Source organism: Mycetomoellerius zeteki, unplaced genomic scaffold, assembly GCF_001594055.1.
Source record: "Mycetomoellerius zeteki isolate Tzet28-1 unplaced genomic scaffold, Tzet1.0 scaffold135, whole genome shotgun sequence".
Taxonomy (NCBI): Eukaryota; Metazoa; Arthropoda; class Insecta; order Hymenoptera; family Formicidae; genus Mycetomoellerius; species Mycetomoellerius zeteki.
Window position 1 is genome coordinate 95542 of NW_017256287.1, and position 19131 is coordinate 114672.

The window sequence follows — 19131 nt, forward strand, 5'->3', positions numbered from 1 at the left end:
ATCAGAGCAACATTTGAGAAATCGTATCGTAGCTGCAGCGAACAGAATATCGCAAGAACAGTGCCTGGCTGCTACAAGAGCCGTGTTTGACAGATGCAATGCTTGTATTGCTGCAAGAGGTGCACATTTCGAACAAAATCTTCATTAAAAAGTTTATAAATAAAATAATTAAAATAATAAATTAAATATATTTTTTTCTTTTTTCGTGATTTCCTGCGAAACAAAGCAAAAAGGAGCATATGTCTATAGGACTTTTTTTCTTAGTTTTTTACTCCTCTACACGCTCCCGAAGTTTTGCCATTTAATTTGGAAACACCCTGTATAATTGCCGAGGAACGAGGCCACTTATGAATTTCAATTGCGTAGTTTTATAGCTGCAAATTCTTTTCAGATCGTATGATGTAAATTTTGAAAATTTCACAACGTTTATTGTTGTATTATTCGTGAAAATCATATTAATGTGTTCTGCATCGAGCAGATTAAAAAATATGAGAAAATTTTTCTTCGTCCTTCTCATCTAAAAATCTATAATAATTGAAAATTATAATTTATCCTTGATTCTCTTATACGCATGGTTAAATGATTTATATAATAACTGGAACAGGTTGTGACTTTATGCAGTAGTTTCAGTCTTTGCAATTCTTTTTCAATCAACAATCTTTATAAAATATAAGATTTTCCACGTAATTAGCATAAGACACAACAAGATCATTGCAATCTATCTTGTAACAGTTGCGTTACAATTAAATATGATATCGAATAACAGAAACTGGAATTAACATTGCGTTGTGCGCTTGTAACTTATAAATATCAATATTGATGTTAAAATATTGTTAAAGTAAAATCTGCTTAAAATCAAATGAGAAAATATCGTTACCTATTTACGTTTACTTAATTCGCAAAATCTTGATAAAAAAAAATCGATTTTCTCTATTGTCAGTTGAAGCGCGCCTGGAGTTATAGATCGTCCGTGTAATACTAATCTCATAAATAAATAGCATTCAATCAATTCAATTCATCAACGACCAATTTTTATTATCTAAACAACAATATTATTATGAAGGAAATGATTTTAGCTATTTTCTAAGAAACTAATTGAACTATCTTTAATGATTTTAATATTAATATAAAACCTTTAACGCAACACACACCGCTTGCACTGTGACGATATCCTGCTAGCTCGAAAGTACCAATTTTCTATTTTTGTTTTTGGTTAATGAAGAGTTATTTTAATATCATTTATATTATTAGAATTATTTCTTTTATATTCGCATTTTTATATTCTATATTGTATTATATATTTTTAATATAAAAAAGAAAAAATTGAAATGATCCAAAAGCGAACCCAAAATGACACCATCGGTGGTTCTCGTATATTAAAGAAAGTAGAAACAATCGTGGTTTAATAAAAGTATATTATGATGATGACCTTTGATGGATTATATGTAATAAGATAATCGTACCGACAGCGGGTGCTTTCCTCTTGACTTTGCGGGACCAGACCTCGAAGCAGTCCTCGAGCGCAAGGTTCCAGAACTTGTCAAAGGCGGCCACGTATGCCTCCACGTGTCCTCTTATGCCGTGCGCGTTCCTGGTGTAGACCTTTGGTACAAAGAATGGCCGATTATTCCTTTTAGATCGCGACGAGTCCTCGTGTTCCAGGTAATGACGTGTTCGCCGAGAAAAGAGACTGCAATCGGCATTCATTTCGATGATCATCTGATCACGAACGAGTCGTTTCGCGCCATCGAAATATGAAGTAACAAAGTTCAAGCGTACATTGTTAATCCTACATTACTCGTATGAATTTTTTTAACTATTTTGTATGTAATTATTTGCGTGTTTTTGACACTCCAATATTATATGTCAATTTTCATTGTTATATTTGTGATGATTTACAGTTAAATAAAGATTGATAATATTCTATATATCAAAATTTTGTTTAAATTGTGTCAAACAATTTGCGCTAAATACAGTGTGTGTAATGGATACGTTCCGTTTTCACGTTCACTCGCTGTAAACATCAGTTCATCCTTGTCTATTAACCTTCTGAGAATCGGCATGTTTTTGATCGACTTTTTTATTTTAAGAGCTAGAACTTTTTTGTCAATATCATTGGGATTGAGTGGCGAAAAAGGTGACGCCATTGTCGAGTCCCTAAAGGGGTCTCCGGTCCTCTAGAGGTTAAATATTAAATAAGTACAGATGTGATACAAGCGCTGTAAGCGCAAAACGTACTCAACGCGTGAGTATCATGTGTATAAGTAGTATTCATTATACATTTAATGAAAAAAAATTTACTAAATTTTAATAAATATTTGTTTTAATAGTACTAACGAAATATTTACTAAATGTAAATACATATATTTATTTGATTATTTAAATTATTGACCTTGAATAGATTAGTGAAATCACTTTTATATTGCTTTGCATGTACATGAGCGAATATCTACTTATATTTTGTTTTGCATGTAATTATGCATATAATTTTGCATATAATAATAGCATATATTTATTTGATTTAAGCATAACTTTTTATTTTGAGTAAATATTTATTTACTGTAAGTAAATATTTCGTTGGTACTATTGAAACAAATATTTATTAAAATTCAGCAAATTTTTTTTTCAGTATATAAGGCAGGAGTGCATGTCCTGGACACTCAACGCGAATAATGAAGGATTAAAATCATCTATATCAGTTAGATTAGGATAATGTGTCACGTGAAATGAGTCTATAAAAGAGCTAAACCGATTTTTTATCGAAGTTTCCAGCGAAGAGTGTCTTCGTGTTTGACTTTTGTGTAAACTGTCACAAATGCAATTCAGTCAATTCTTTTTTCTTCATATCGCATATGCTCCACATTCATTACACTTTTGTACGGCTAACGAATTACGTAGTCTAGAAACAACTAAAAGTGACACTAATTACGATCATAATTACGAATACAATTAGTGTCGGTTTTAATTGTTTCTGTCATCATATATAATTATCAGCGCATTTCCAGACCGGTAGTGTTATTTATTTTGAATAATTTTTTCTATTTTTGAATCTCTTTTTTCTTTTTTTATTTCACAATGTTTTGTCTAAAAATTCAAGTTTCGATCTTTTTTCAATCTAAATTGGAGCTCACAAAACTCGAATTTCGGCATCGCTGCGTATCGTATTTGGAGATAATACGTAGAGAGAGTGACAATATTCGACAATATTCGAGTGGCATAATACTTTAATAAGACGATAAAATTTATTAAAGACACACATTGTGCCTGGTTGAAGAAGGTCTGCGAGAAAAAGTGTTGCTTGCCGCATAGATACGGCCACAAGAGACAAGATAGTGGCCTGATACGCGGAAGTGCAGGCAACAAGGCCCCCTTCAATGCCTTTCGTGCTGCAGTGCAAACATACGTGCCACAGCCGGCTTTGCCGCAATGAGAACTAATTGCAAGCCTCGGACTTGTGTACGTGTGTGTCATCGCGAGTCATTGAATCGCCAGTGATGTCCGCGAATTAGCCAGAATCGATTCGAGGAGTTCTCAAGATCGCCAACGAGAAGTCCGGTCTTCACTGTTTCAAGGTGATAGAACTCGCGCGCGTCTTTTAGCCCTTCCGCGTGTTTTCGTTTTTACATGAATGATGATTTAATGGAATCATTTTGTCCATTTGCTCGCAGTCGTGAATTAATTCGACACATCTTATGTTTCTGTTTTCACTTTGATTTGATTAAACGACTATATCTAATCATCAATTGCGGATGTGATGAAAATAAATGGTGTCATTAGAGTTAATCGTTGTTTTGGAATAGCGACGATTTTGCGCGCTTGATGTATCAGGATTTTCTTGACCGTGGATTCAAGGATTTCATTGATCGAGAGATCGCGGCAATGAGATATCGAGGGCGATTCGGTGGCAAGATATGGATTCAATTAGACCGGAAAATTTCGGAAATGCTCGAGGCTGCGATCTGATCGACTCGATTAGATTCTACATGAATTTTTGCCAAAATCCTTGTACGCGGGAATTCTCTTACATATTTGTTTTTGCCATTTTTAAGCAGCCCTTAGACGCTGAATATTATTGTACAATTATTTTGTATAATATAGATATAGATCGCCTACGGAAAGAACGATTTTTCTGAATTATCTAAATTTAGCTAATACATATCTGAAAATAATTTTATTGGCCCGTCAATATAATTACGTAGGAATCTCAATCACGATGAGCAATGCTACAAAAAGTTTCGATATTCTAGCAATCAGTTTGAGCGTCCTACATAATTATTTTGATGGTTCAACAAAATTATTTTCAGATCTGTATCTATAACGCGGTACAAGGTTAAGAGTGTAGCTAAATTTTTAGATATTTCAACAAAACCATCTTTTGTGAGGGGCGGCTTTAGCTTTAGCGATTTTATCATTTTAATGTATTTTTCAAAACAAGATAATTCTACATTATGTTATACACGCAAACTGTTAGATGTGTAAATTGATTTTTTCTTCACACCAGCAATATACATGGATAATAAATCTCAGAGACGTTAGTTATCCGATTATTCAATCAACATAATCGAACGTCCCTCGCGATTTTTTTCTCAATGCACTTATATTCGCGACGAGATGAGTTTGAATGACTTGATAATAAAGAAGAAAAAACCGCGTGCTTTCCTCAGCAATTTGAACGGTCGAAGGTCGAGTGATTGATTCGCCAAGATAAAATCTTCTTTCCGGATACGTTCGAAGGTCACGGGAGATTAGGATCTGCCGTCGAGGACGATTTGAAAAAGACAACGCGAGTCTTAAGGAACGCGACGACGATGAGAGTTAACGCATTTAATTTAAGCTTGCGGAAGGAGGCTAATCGGAAACTTCATCCTCCTTGTTGAAGATATCCGCTTCCGTTCGGCGAAAGCCCAATTAAATCAATTTGATTTTTATTTTTCATTATTTTATCTCATTGTTCTATTATTAGCTGTCCTTAGTGCGCTGCGGCGATCATTAAGCGCGCCGCGCTATGAGAAATCATCGGATGCGATTAGATAAGTATGATGATGATTTATCAGCGTGCACATCATGCCGCAATTTTACAACTTTCCACGGGGACGGGTGTTCACTACCGGATCGATTGTACAATCTCGAGGACGTTGATTCTGTACATATTACAATTATCGGATGACGGGTAGATCTCTCAGATTCTAGTCATCTATTTAAAAATTGTTGTTCTTGAAAAACGTTTGGCTCTCAAAATTATACAGCTTTGGGCCAAAGCTGGCTACAAGCACCTCCACAAATTGACATAAATATTCTAATGGAAAATAAATTAAAAAACGGTTTTATTGAAAAAATATTTATTTTTATAATAATTTTAGTATTTTATTAGTCCTTCTTTTTCAGTTTAAAAATGAAATAAATTGAGAATACTTTATACAATTAATCCTTTGCGAACGGATGTCGAGTCCCTGCTCGACATCATAATGTAAAAGTATTGTCTTCATAAAAGTACTCTTTTCGTAAAATATTAATCTTATAAGATTCATATTATTGTTTCGCATGTACGAAGTATTGTATTTACGACTCTGGCAATTAATTTCAAGGGAAATGAAATAGCAATTGAACAACTTTTTAACGTTCCATGGAAATTGTCTTTCAGAATAAAAGATTTCGTATGCAATGATCAGTAACAGTTTCCGAAAGATGTACTCCAAATTGTATATTCTCCCGAGAAAATCGACTGTGTGTATTTAAAGTTTAAGGGATAAATTTTAGGGCAGCACTGCAGCAATGCGACCCTGTTCCGACTCTCATCTTGTGTAGTCGAATCGTTCGTCGTACGACGACGACATGTCAGGGACGTAAACAGAGGTGGCTAGAGCGCCCTGTTGGGTCACCATGGTTACGAGTGTTGACCCGAATGCTTTTCTTTCCTCCCCGATCGTGTTTCTCGACGAAGGGTGGGTCTCATCGCCCTTCGAATACCTCCTCGCTAAGGGTTTCGCGTATGTGTCACCCGGTTGCGAAAGTGTGTCAGCTGTGTATGCGTACACGCACAGTGTTAGGGATTGGATGGATGGAAAAGAAATGATGAAAGGGAAAGAACTGCGGAAAAGAAGGGCGGACGAAAAATGCTCTTTTTTAGGATTGCTTCTTTGACTAGGACGTAAAGGATTAGGAAGGGCGTGTTTTAAACATTAGGAAATTGCGATAGAAGAAAATATCTGTTCTGAAAATTTGTGTTTGAAAACGTACATTTTTTTACTAGAAGCGTAAAATAAGCGAAAGATTGATGATATGAGAGTAATTTAAGTCTTTGAATATAATAAATATAATTTTGATGAATTTCTACAACACAACGAGAGAATTATTCTTTAATCTCTGTAAAATCTCTAGAATCTAAAAAAAATCTATATAAATTTAAAATCATCTTTATATTATTTAATGAAAATTCGCGCTTTTTATTGAAAAAAAATCGTCTGAGAGAGTTTTACAAAGTATATAATATATCAATAATTAGGAAAAATTAATCGATGACCTACCCTAACTCGGATTTTATTCTCCATGCATCCATGAAGCATTCCTAACGGGCCGAGGATCTTTTGCATTTTCGAGAGTACATTCTTCCGTTCACGTCTTCTTCTAGACACTGGTTCTGTAAATAATCAATTTTACTTTTAGCTATAATATTAACATCAAAATCATAAAAATCGGAAAAGATCTGTATTAAAATCAATTTAATCACGATTGATTAAAAGAACTTTTACATTTATTTTTAGATTAAACGAAAGTTTGGAAACTTAAAACTTTAGAATTCCCTTCGACTTTAAATCGATTATATCAATTATGTGAACAATACATCGAAATGTTCAAAAAGATTTATGATCAAATTTAATGAAACTTGATTGCATGAATGTAACTTGATGGTCGCAAATAAAGCTCGTTGAAAATGATTTATGATCAAAACGAGAGTTTAATTCTTTAAACTGTGTCGAAATATCGAATTTCAAAATCGTTTCATGATGTCGAATTTAATTTTATTATTTGCGTCAAATGATTTTATCATTTGTAAAATAAAAGTACATAGAAAGGAAATGTATCGCTTTCGTTGCGTGCATAATTCTTGTTAACTACTCGATATCGAATACCACAAATGTATTAATATGTATTAATAATCAAGAAAAACGTTTCCTCAATAACAGATAATAATTTCATGTGTGTGTGGAAAGCTATAATAATTTCTATACTACAAAGATACGTTAGACAATATCTAGAAACTATCTAGAGTAAAATATAATTAAAAGTTAAAAACTATAAAATAAAATATGTTGCCTTTTAACTATATTATGAATAATAGAAAGTCATAACAATAATAATAATAAGAAAAATAACCATAACAAGACACTATGTTATACTATAATATTAATTTACTATACACTCGCGCGAATAGTATCGGAAGTAGTTCCGAGACAGGCAGATTGCGGCGATGGATTTTTATGAGCTGCCGTAACACCGCGCTAATAAGAATTTATGCGGCTCTCTCGTGTCTCGCAGACTCGCTCGACAAATCATCGTTCATCCTTACGCTCGAGGAACGAAGAGCCGATAACATCGAGTGCGCATCGTTCGAGCCTCTTGCAGCTTTTGCTCCTTTTTTCCCGTCGTGACGACTACGAGACTTTACGCGGCCGAGAGAGCTTCATTAACCTCCATCGTCGTTCTCGTATACACCTTATATACACATAAACTTTTCTTTCCCGTTGAAGTAAATCAATCGGATCTACGACGAAAGCGTAACGCGTAACGCAAAGGAAGAAACCCAAGGAACACATAACTTCGTTTGACATTTAGTACGTAATTCAGCGTCGTAAACCGAAAGCCATAGTTAATTAAGTAAAATTAAGAAGTCACTTGTTTCAATTTCTTATTGTATAAAAATTACATATCGCTCCCTTATTTTAAAGATGTGATATAATTAAAAAAATTGAGTTTCCTAGAAAAGAGGAAAAACTATTTTTCAATTTGACAGAAAATTATTGGCTAATCATGTAATATCGAACAAAAAGAATTCTTAACCTGATCAAATATCATTTTCATTTCAACCCTTAAAAAATCACCCTTTTAAATTGACATGATTTTAACAATTTCTTTAAAAATCCTTTTTGAATTGTGACGTTTTCAACGATTTTTTATGAAGTTAAATTAGTTCATTTTTGGTGATTGATAGGTAATATTTACTTAACTCATTTATATGACAGCAAACTCGAAAATCACATTTTTTGAGTTGTCATTTTTGAAGTAAGAGAATAACATATAAATCCTTTCATATATTTATATTAGATATTGACAAACATTTATAGGAAAAAAACTTTATGCCTTCTATAAAACTGTCTAAAAAACTGTCTAAAAAAACTATTTAATTGAGGCATTTTTTAACAGTAACCAAATATTTTGTTTATATAACAAAAAATTTAGGTACTCTTGCTCAGTACATTTTTCAGATTTTTAAGTAACAAAAATTTGTTTATTCCAATTAAACAGTTTAGTTAGAATAAATAAATATTTTTATTATATTGAAAAAATTGAAAAGTGTATTGAGCAAAAGCAACTAAATTTTTTGTCATATAAACAAAATATTTGATTACTATTAAAAAATGCCAGTTTTACTGCGAAGGCACTAAATTTCTTTTTCTAACGTATAGTCCTTGCTTTTGCTAAATGTCGAGACAGATTATCGCTTATTTTTCAACATCATACTCTTTGATCAATAAACTCAAACAAAGCTTTGAAATAAAATCCACTCCATCGGTTTCATCGAATGGAAAAGGGATATTTTATTCCCAATAAAACACCTTCGTAAACACACATTTTGGATATAATGGTATTGGCAAAAAAAAATGATTTAAAATTTCTTTGGAAATATCTGTTTCCAAATCTCATTCTTTATATATACATATATATATATATATAAAGATTTTTCAGCTGTGCGATTTACGAATCAGGAGAGACTTGGGACGCGGTAGACCCGACCCTGGTGGACGGTCGCGCGCGGAAAGAGGAACGCGGAGTCGTGGAGTTACGTAAAGCCACGGGGCTGTGCGGTGCGGCGCGGTGCGGCGAGTGCACTTATTTTCTCCGTGTGCGCGCGCGCTCGCGCCCGATGCTCGTGCTCGTGACTCGCATATGAGCGTGCAAGCGGTGCAGCACTGCAGCAGCAGCAGCAGCGAGCGCGATGCATCGAGCGAGAGCTGCGGCGTGCGCGCGCTCGCTCGCTCGCTCGTGAGATCGACGGTGCCAATTGGCTTTCTCCAATAACTTTCATCCGTCTAAAGGGGTTCGCTTGCGGCCGCTCGCTCCGCTTCTTTTCCACCTTTCTTTGTTCCTTTCGGTGTGCACTTTCACTATCGCGCGATCCACTATTGCGCCGAGGCGGCCTGGCGTCGTCGATCGAGGATGAGGATCGGCGGCAACACGATTCGCGCGTGGTCGTCCTAGTTTCGTGCGCTTACTCGTAATCAAATTGCGAGGGGGGGATTGTACGTTATATCTTTTTTTAGATATAACAGTTAGTATAGGAAATTATCTTTTTTTTTTAAAAAAAAATTAAACATACACTCTTAAATTCATAATGTCAAATTATACTCATTTGAATTTGAATTATTTTTAATAATTTTTATAGATCGTCACTGCTTCTATCAATATGTTAATTTAATTGAAACAATGGAGTTTAAGCTTACAGCACACGATAGCCATTTTTTTCTTCTGGATTGCTTGCATTTTAGTAAACTATTAGAATTGTATCACACAGAAAGTAGAGTATTTAGTAATTTATTTAAATAATGCAAGCAATCCGACAGGAAAATGCACTGTGTGCTATAGATTTTAAATAACTTAACTCAAGAAAATGTAAATATATTAAATTTGACTTAAAAAAATTAGTTTATTATTTACTAAAGTGCATACTTTAATATGTATGTTACTTTAGAACTAAAAAAAATCATAGAAATGGATTGATTTACATTTTGACACATATGGAAGTTAAAAATAACAAAATGTTATTTTTTTAACTCAAGAGATTAGATTACCATTGCTCCTTTAATATCTAACAGTGTATAAACGCGAATATTTCAAAATATTAAGGCAAAATCTAGGTATTGCAACGGATACTTGGATGCCACTCTATATCATTTTGTCCCTTATTTCTATATCATTTTATACTTATCACACTAGATATTGTGAAAAATATCACATAAAAATGAACATACTATAATACATTTTTTAAAAAACAAAGTAAGAAGGCTACACAGTAAAAAAATTTGTGTATTTGTGTTGGAAACGGTCCACTCACGTTTGTATTAACAGTTTGTGTTGAATTTTTTAATATATTCGAGTGTTAATTTAACATAATGTGATTATGTTATTTAAAGATTTTTTGTGAAATTGATATTCAATGTTTCTTAGTGTCAAAATGACACAATTTATGAATAAGTGAACAAGTAACATAAAAATAATGTGTTTTAAAACGTAAATTCTAAGACAAATGAATGAAATACGTGTTAATTTAACATATCATAAACGTTAATTTTCTGAAAAAAAATTTCTGAAAAAATGTTCCCACGATATGTTTATAAACTGTGTCGATGTATCTTTCTTTGTATTTATTCTCTTACATAATATATTGGTGTTACCTTCTAACATATTCATCTTGTGTAAAATTAACTCAAAAATTTTAATGGACCGTTTGGGACATGCGACTTATGTTAAATTCAACACATTTTTTCCAACTGTGTACGAATAAAACAGGTATTTTTATAAAATTCAAAATTATATTAACATAATTATCTTTTTTTAATCGAAACGTCAGACACCAAGAAATATAACAGTAACAAGCAAATGTATGTATCTTTATTAATAAAAAAATTATGTAGCATGGAGCAAAGTAAAAGAAACCTCGAGTATGCCACACTAGGAGTGGCATCGAAAAAGTAATGTATCGCTACACACATTGAATTCGCGTTCTACAAAACGTTTCTCAGAGTATCTTCTAGTAGCAGAAAAAAAGCATAAGTTATAACCTAATATAAGAAAAACGCTTTATTTCATTTAATTTTAATAGATAAATCAGGCTCGTCATGGGGAAAAAATGAATGGGAGGAGGGATATGGAGAGAATCGAGAAAAAGCGTAGATGGAATAAGCGCACTCCGCGGAATAAGTCCACCTCCGACCTTCCGACCGTTTTTCCTCTCGCGAGCTTCTTCGCTTCTCGTTCCGATCTTCCTTCGTGCGCGCGCGCGTGTGTGGCAGGAGATAGCGCAGCCCAAGTGTGCAGAGCGTTCACGTTTGCGTGAACCGCGTTGCAGGGAACCGTTAGGATCGCAACCGCGCGCGCGAGGGGAGAAACGCGAAACGGTGACTTTATCGTCCCTTCTCTGGGCAGGGTGAGCCATGGAGGTGTCCGTCGTTCCGTACCTCGCCTTGCACGTTCGTTAACCCCTTAAGGCATGATACTCGGGCTAGCGTATACATATACAGGGTGTTCGATAATCGGCATGTTCGTTAGATTGTCGATGTACTCAGCTGATTGTTGAGGAAATGACGAAATGGTGTCCTTTGAAAAGATATATCGTTTATTTGCTACAATAACGACATAACTCAAAAATTGTCATTTTTCAGTTATTTGTGAAAAAAAGAACTGAAACAAAGAAAAAAAGAAAAAAATATATAATACTTTAAAAGGTCACAATTTTATTCCTTTATTTATAATTAGTTATTACATCAAAATTAAAATTAATAACAAAATTTTAATGATTTAAAACATTCAGATTTATTTTCTGGAAAGCTTTTTGTTTTTTGAGTTGTGTCGTTGTTGCACTAAATAAGCGATACGTTAGATTATAGATGCGTTTGAAACCAGAAGATATGGAGAAATTGAAAGCTTCAGAGGTGCAAATGAATAATGGAAGCTTTGGCGTTTACTTTTTATTTTAAATAGACATTGCTTTATCTCTCTTTCGGAATTATCAATATGCTTATTCCAGTTTTAATTTTGTTCTAAATTTACCAAATTATTCGTTTGATTCTTATTAAAAAACGAGACTTAATTTATTAGCAATTCGCTTTCTTGTCGTGGAATTGAAACCTTGATGCATAATTTGATGAGCAATTAACTGTTCAATATTATTGCGATTTCTTCATCATAAAACATGAAGTGTATGATTCTTATAAATATTGTTTTGAAATGACGAAGGACAGCAGTAAAATACTCATTACATATTTTGATCGCATCATTTAAATTGTTTTAATATATTGAAATTCGAAGACCATAATATTTGTCGCGAATTGTCATGGAGTGAAAAGTATTGCGAAGTCATTGCTTAGATTATATATTATATATGTGTGAAGACATTGGCTTTAGTATTCATCATAATATCGAATTTAAAAGAAGACCTTCGAACGTATTATTTTTCAAAGACAAAGATCTACCGCTTTCAAAATCGTTATTATAATTTATGCAAAGTTTGCGCAAAAAAGCTTCGTTATCACAATAAACGAAGCCACGTTCTTCAAGTGTAATCGTCATGAAATATCAACGATTAATATTTTGACTTTAATAATTTGTAACAAGTATTAACGAAATGCTTCCTATTTGTATTTAACATTGTGATACTTCGAAAAGATATGTTTGTTATCAGTATATAAATTGCATAAACATATTTGATACATTGTTTTAGCAATCCTTTTCGTAGTTTGTAATCATAATGTGCAATTTTTTGCAATCTTTAAGTCAGACGAAATATCTTCTTGTGAGTGATAATTACAAGTTTATAGGATTATGAAAAGCGGAAAAGAAAGTTAAAGAATTAAAAACAACTGACAACTAGTAACATTTGAAATTCCTCATTGAACTAGGTACTAACGAGATTAAAAATTTATTCAATCTGCAGAGCATAAATTTTTCAATGTATTTATATGTATGCATATATGTACATATAATACTAATTATTGATTTATATATACATATAATTAAATATTATCCCAGCAAACAAGCTGACGTTATTTGTCATCATTTTGATGATAAATAACGTCAGCTTATTTACTAGAAATAGTTATTTATGCAAAATGTTGATGAAGCATATTAAATGCTTTAAAATTAGATCTATTGAAATAAATATGTTAATTGAAAAGATTAGAAATATAGATTGACGTATAAAATATTTCCATTTTCTGTTGCTTATATATATATATATATATGTATATATAGTAATATAAGCAAGAATGATACTTCTGGAAAACGTTTGGGTTACAAAACATCAATGAAGCGTAAGCGTGTGAGTTTTGATCATCTTATAATTATAATTTAATTTCCGTTGAAAATCTTTTGCGAAGAACTAAAAGTATTTCTATTAACAAAATGTTAACACTCAACGCCAGTTAGTTCATCATCTTTCTTATCGAAATAAATGAACGATAGATTTTAGAAAATAAATAGAAATTATGGAAAATGGATACTTTTATGTTCATTTTATTTCAAGAAAAGTTTGATAGAATTCCAATTGCCAAGTTGTTGAAACTTTGAAAATTATGAACAAAAAATTAGTTCCTACATTAGAAATAGATATTGATTAAATTTATCGATTTAATGCAGCAGCCTTTCCCATTTATTAGCATATCGAGTATGCTAGGAGAAATTCTCTCTCTCTCTCTCTCTCTCTCTCTCTCTCTCTCTCTCTCTCTCTCTCTCTTTCTCTCTGGCGATTAAAGGCACGCTCGAGATTTTCCGGCCTCTCAATCGTTCGGCTGCGTGATGCGCGACGCGTGCAAAAAGGGCCCGCTAATATCTGTATGGCGCGGCGCGGCGTCGTGTCTCGCGTGTTGTTCACCTGCGAAAATGTTGGTGCGGGTGCGTGCGAAGGAGCAGTTCGGTATCAAGCCCGAACTCGAGGAGAAGAGGAGTCCGCGCGGGTCGCAGGTGGGTACGACGGCCCTTATAGAATGTTTGCGGGCGAGTAGGGTCCTCTCTCCTCCTGTGTATACTGTTGAGAACGAAATATCGCGGGATGAGGTGAGGGACGAGGCCAGGGCGAGCTGCAGAGTTGGCGAGATACAGGCGAGAGAGGAGTAGAGCGCGGTTTGTACCCGCGGATGATCCCCAGGTTGAGTCGCGCTGGGTTCAATGTCCTGTCGGGCAGCGCACCCGAGAGTCGAGGCAGGCAGGCGAGCAGCCACCAGACCTCTCCACCACACGTACACACGTACACGTGTACACGGCCGCGCACACGTTTCCGCGAGATCGCACACGGCCGCGCGCTCCGCCGCGCCGCGCCGTTGCGTACGCCGCGCGCAAATATACGGGGTGTCCCGTAGCTACCGATACGTATTTTCAAGAGGAAAAATCGGAAAATCAATGTACAAAGAGTACGACCTTGATAAAGCTTTCGACATCTCGAATACCCCAATGTGTCCTAATTAAATTATAAATTGTATAAGAAAACGAAAGATTTTATAGAGTTAAACTTTGTAAAGCGGAATTGACGAAGAAATCTCGTCGTTTAATTCATTTGCTTTTCGGGAGATTCGAATTCGAGATTCAATTATCTAGTTGTTCCGTGCTCGCGGAGTCGCAAAGATGCGAAGAAACGTGAGGTTCAGTTGAATAATTGCTGACAAAGAAGGCAAATTAATCTATTTTATTTCGAGTGAAAGTACCCGACTTCTAAGGCACATTGTATACTCGAACACAACCAAGTACGCTGGTCGGTTCGCCGCAGTTTGCTTTACGCGAACTAGTCGTAGGTACTGTTACTTCTGCGACGAAGCCCTTCGCTTCCCTTTCCCTCCTCTGCCTCCCCGTCCACACGATGTTCCTTTCCTCGCAGATCCTCACGGCCAAGGAAGTCACCGACGCGACGGTCACGCGATTATTCGGAACTCGTTTTCGGAAGGCGATTACGACAGTTTGGCGAGATCGTTTTTTTATCTTCAAAAGGTGGTAGATCGAAAAAAAAAGAAATAAAACAATAATTCTCGAATATTCGATATTTCTTGAATCTCTTTATACTTTGGCAAAATAAGGTAACTTCACATTTATTTATAAAAATAAAAAATCGAAAACAAAGAATTAAAATGTGGGCTATATGTATATAGAAAATTCATTAAAAAATCATAGTGCTCTTGTTTCTTTTCTGATGTATTTTTATAAAATCTTATCATTACGCAGTTTTAAGAATCTACGATTTATTGGTAGAAAATAATACTTAAACTTTCGAATTTTTAATTAGTTCTTTCGTACTAATTACACCAAAAATTGCATAAAATTAATATTTTTCTCTCAAATTTTTTTTACTATTTTGAATTAGAAGTATAATCTTATATATAATGTATGTACCTTATTATTACATATTGCCTTAAAATTAGATAATAAAAGTGACATTTGGGGGCATTTCTCTTTCGATCGCGACATTAAAAACTCAAGCGATCTATTTAAATTTGCGAACAGTTTTTCGACTTCGTAAATCTCAGAAAGAGGAGGCTGTGAATTTTGCTCTGTGCTCTAAACACTTGAAGTAATTGAACGGATCAAGTAATAAAGTGCTCGACGACGAGAGACCACATTTGGAAGGCGAGTTGTCGGGATTCCAGCGGCGAATCTTTCCCGGCCTTTCTCGAACGAAGAAAGGAGAAATCACTCTTACCCCGAGAAGGTCGGATGGAGCGCGTGAACGCAAGTGCGGGGAAAACGTCCTCGGCGCGGCTGCGATTTATCAGTTCTCGTCTCGATCCTCAATGCCGATCGAGCGGGCGTGATCTGAAAATCGTGTCTTTAATCTTTGTTATGTCAAACGACTGAAACGACGCGCGACGGCCGCTATGCTCGCAAGAATGCTGCGACATATGTGTTTTGCCAGGGAACGTACTTTACCCTAATTGACGAGTTCTTGTTTTACGGCTGGTTCCATTAAGCCGGCTTTACGCAATCCGGTAAATCATAATTATCGCGCGAACTCGATCCTTAGATGCTAGGAGTGGAACCGTCAAAAGTGCAACCTTGCATTCGCGAATAATCTCGGCCGAATATCTATCGATTTTAACGGCTTCCCTGACGATAACTTGCCCAACTACAATATTTTTGCCGTCGTAGTTTTAGCACAAATATAACAAAAATGTAATGTAAATACGAAGTTAGCTCAAAACTGGATTTTATTTTAACCCTCCGTTTGTAGGTAATATCTGGATTTTTTGTCCAGCCTAAATTTTTTTACTGTTTTAGGTTTTCAAAAAAATGTGGAAAAATTCAGGGATATTTTTCATCTCTATTACATTATCAAATAGATATTATAAAATATAAGATATTTTAGGAAGGGAAACCAAACACCGTCCTTCTTCATTTCGGAGAAATTTGAAAGTAAAATTTCGCTTATGTCAAAAAAGACAGATTGTAGACGCACACGGAAAGGAAGATTTTGCTCAAGTATCTAAAAATTTAGATACAGATCTAAAAATAATTTTGTTAGATTATTATTAAAATAATTACGGAAAAATCACAAGCATAATAAGCAATATGTAAAAGTTTTGATATTCTAGCAAGCAGTTTGACGCTTGCTTAGTTGAATGCCCTACATTATTATTTTAATGGTCAAACAAAATTATTTTCAGATCTATATTTAACTAAATTTTTAGATAATTAAGCAAAACCGTACTTTCCGTGCAAGGTTAACTATCGTAATATATTACAAAAAATTAGATAATTAAACCAAAACAAAACATCTTATGATTAGTTTTTCGCAAAGATATAAGTAGTCGAGACCATCAGGATTATGTTTTTACGTGTAAAATATAATATAATCTACATCTACAATGTGAATTGTGTTTTACGTGTCATCTGTGTAAATAATTTATAGATTATCGAAGCTTTTTGTCGTTGCATTAGACTACATTAAGTCTTTTTTACATCTCTCCTATATATTTTTATTTATTAATACTAGAATCAGAGATATTAGTCACAAAACTTGATTACTTCTTTCTGTATTGTGTTATCCAATTTATAATAATTTATATATCTTACATTGCTTGTGTTGCCTATATTAAAAAGATTCGTGCAAACGTAAATAATACGTAAAAATTCTACGTATAAATATAATCTTGAAATACACGACACAACTCTGATCGAGACACATCAATGTTGGACATATTAAAATATCAAATCTCTCGAACAGTCAGATCCCAAAGTTTTGAAAATCTTATACGTTTAAAAAATCATAATAGTGAATGCGTCACATACATTATAGGATTTTCCTAGTTTTTCGTATGCGATACTTTTCAAGAATAGAGGCCCAGTAGGGCTATTCTGTAACTTTTAACGACAGTTCGGTATAGTAAAATTGTCGTTAAAAAATTACAGAATAGGCCTACTGAGCATGAAACTGATGACGGTGTACTGCAGATTATAAAAAAGCGAGAGCGCCGCTGTCGATTCGGCGTTCTCGATAGTCATCTGTTACGTTACGTTGAGATAGGTCGGCACGGCGGCGGCCGTGGCGGTGGCGGATACGTGGTGTACACGAACGCGGTGCCGAGAAATTGGATCGTCCATTCTACCGGGTGGCGCGTGGAGCAGGGACTTACAGGCAGCCCGGGTTCTGAATGTTCTGATCGTATCGCGCGAATGCGGAAACCGGAAGGATTGAAGCGGACTCCCCGAAGCTTGATGAGCCGAGACCGCGCGTTCACGCCGCAGGAGTTGAGTTTGTAGGAACTTGCGAGAAAATGAAAAAAAGAGAGTAGGAAGGAGCGGGAGGGGAATGCATATGGAGAGTAACGTCGGTAACGTGTAGGAAAAACGCGTGCGCTCGCGCGCCGCAACGCGCGTAAATGTTGCGCAATGCCGCGCGAGAGAGAATCGCGGAGAAAACATCGACGAGAATTCCGTTACTCGAGGCGAACGGCGCGGCGCGGCGGCATTGCTTTGCGTCGTGTTTGTGCCACGAGCGAGAGTATGTGGCATGCACGTGTGTACGCGCGTATTACTTGATACTATACGTATACCTACATATACATGTAGGTAGGTGTACGTTCTTCGCGGCCGAGGCTGCCGTTAGAGAGCGAAATTCGTTTCCGGAGCTGAGATACCTAGAAGCGTCTGCTTTTCTCTTTAGCGTCAGCGTTGTCATCTTCTCGTCATTCCGACGTTTCGTTTCGCCTGCATGGGCCGTGTCGCGAGCATGTGTGTCACATTGTGATAGGTCGGGAGGTCGAGCGCGAACGAAATATATATATATATATATATAGGGAATGGTCTATTTGAGAAATTCTCTTTCAGAATTTCGCGGATGGACGCGAATACGCTTGTGAGGATTGGGATGCTGATTTCCGCGAAACTTGGTTCCGCGGATTAAACATGTTTCATAGAGTTTATATTCTATGAATCCTAAAATCTCATATTCTTCTTCTTTTCTTTTCTTTTCCCCCTTTTTTTTCTTTTTATCGATGTTTAATTTTGGAAAAACCCCAAAAAGTAGAAATTCGCGATATGTTTCATTAGGTTTTTCGAGTATAATTGCGAATTCTGGAATTCCATGAATTCATCATCGATCATTGGTGTGTAATATCGTAAAATCGTAAAATCGTCCGAGTATTTGGTGTATTGAGAAACGAAGAGTATTGAGATCTGCGAGATTTTAATACTATAGAAGTACTGAGCGGTCATTATTATTTTCATTTTTTCGATCAATATATTTCTTGTAAAAAATAGGATTCTGAAATTTTTTGACTTTTCAATAATTATGTCTTTTATACTAATGAAATATTTGGTTTTTCAACATTTCTTTGTAGAATAAAATATAACATAGTTTATCATTTTAGCTCATCGTTTTTTAAATGTTTTTTTTTAATTTAGTCGTTTGGTCCTTTTAATAAGCAAGAAACATTTATACTTGTTAATTTATACTTGTAGCGTTAATATGCAAGAGCTTTATTTTTCAAAAGGAAAAATTTAAAATGATATATTTGAAGATAAAATTCTTGAATGTTGAAAGTATAAAAAGCAATATGGATGTAAAAAAAATCGATACCAAGACTTAAACCATTACACTTTACAACAGTATCGAAATTAGCGCTTACAATAAATCGAGGAACACATCCCTAATCACGT

General features: G+C 34.8%; 2 protein-coding genes across 4 annotated transcripts in view; one reads left to right on the top strand and one right to left on the bottom strand.

Moving 5' to 3' along the window:
* The window catches only part of Eip74EF (Ecdysone-induced protein E74), a 226048-nt gene that overhangs the window by 35549 nt on the left and 171368 nt on the right, over positions 1-19131 (top strand). The gene's annotated exons all lie outside the window — the stretch shown is intronic.
* The window catches only part of Lsm11 (U6 snRNA-associated Sm-like protein LSm11), a 35298-nt gene that overhangs the window by 9270 nt on the left and 6897 nt on the right, over positions 1-19131 (bottom strand). The window contains exons 3-4 of the mRNA XM_018462073.1: positions 6525-6637; positions 1464-1602 (exon numbers count right to left, since the gene is read on the bottom strand). Coding sequence (XP_018317575.1) covers positions 1464-1602; positions 6525-6637 — 252 coding nt within the window. The remainder of the gene's footprint in view (positions 1-1463; positions 1603-6524; positions 6638-19131) is intronic.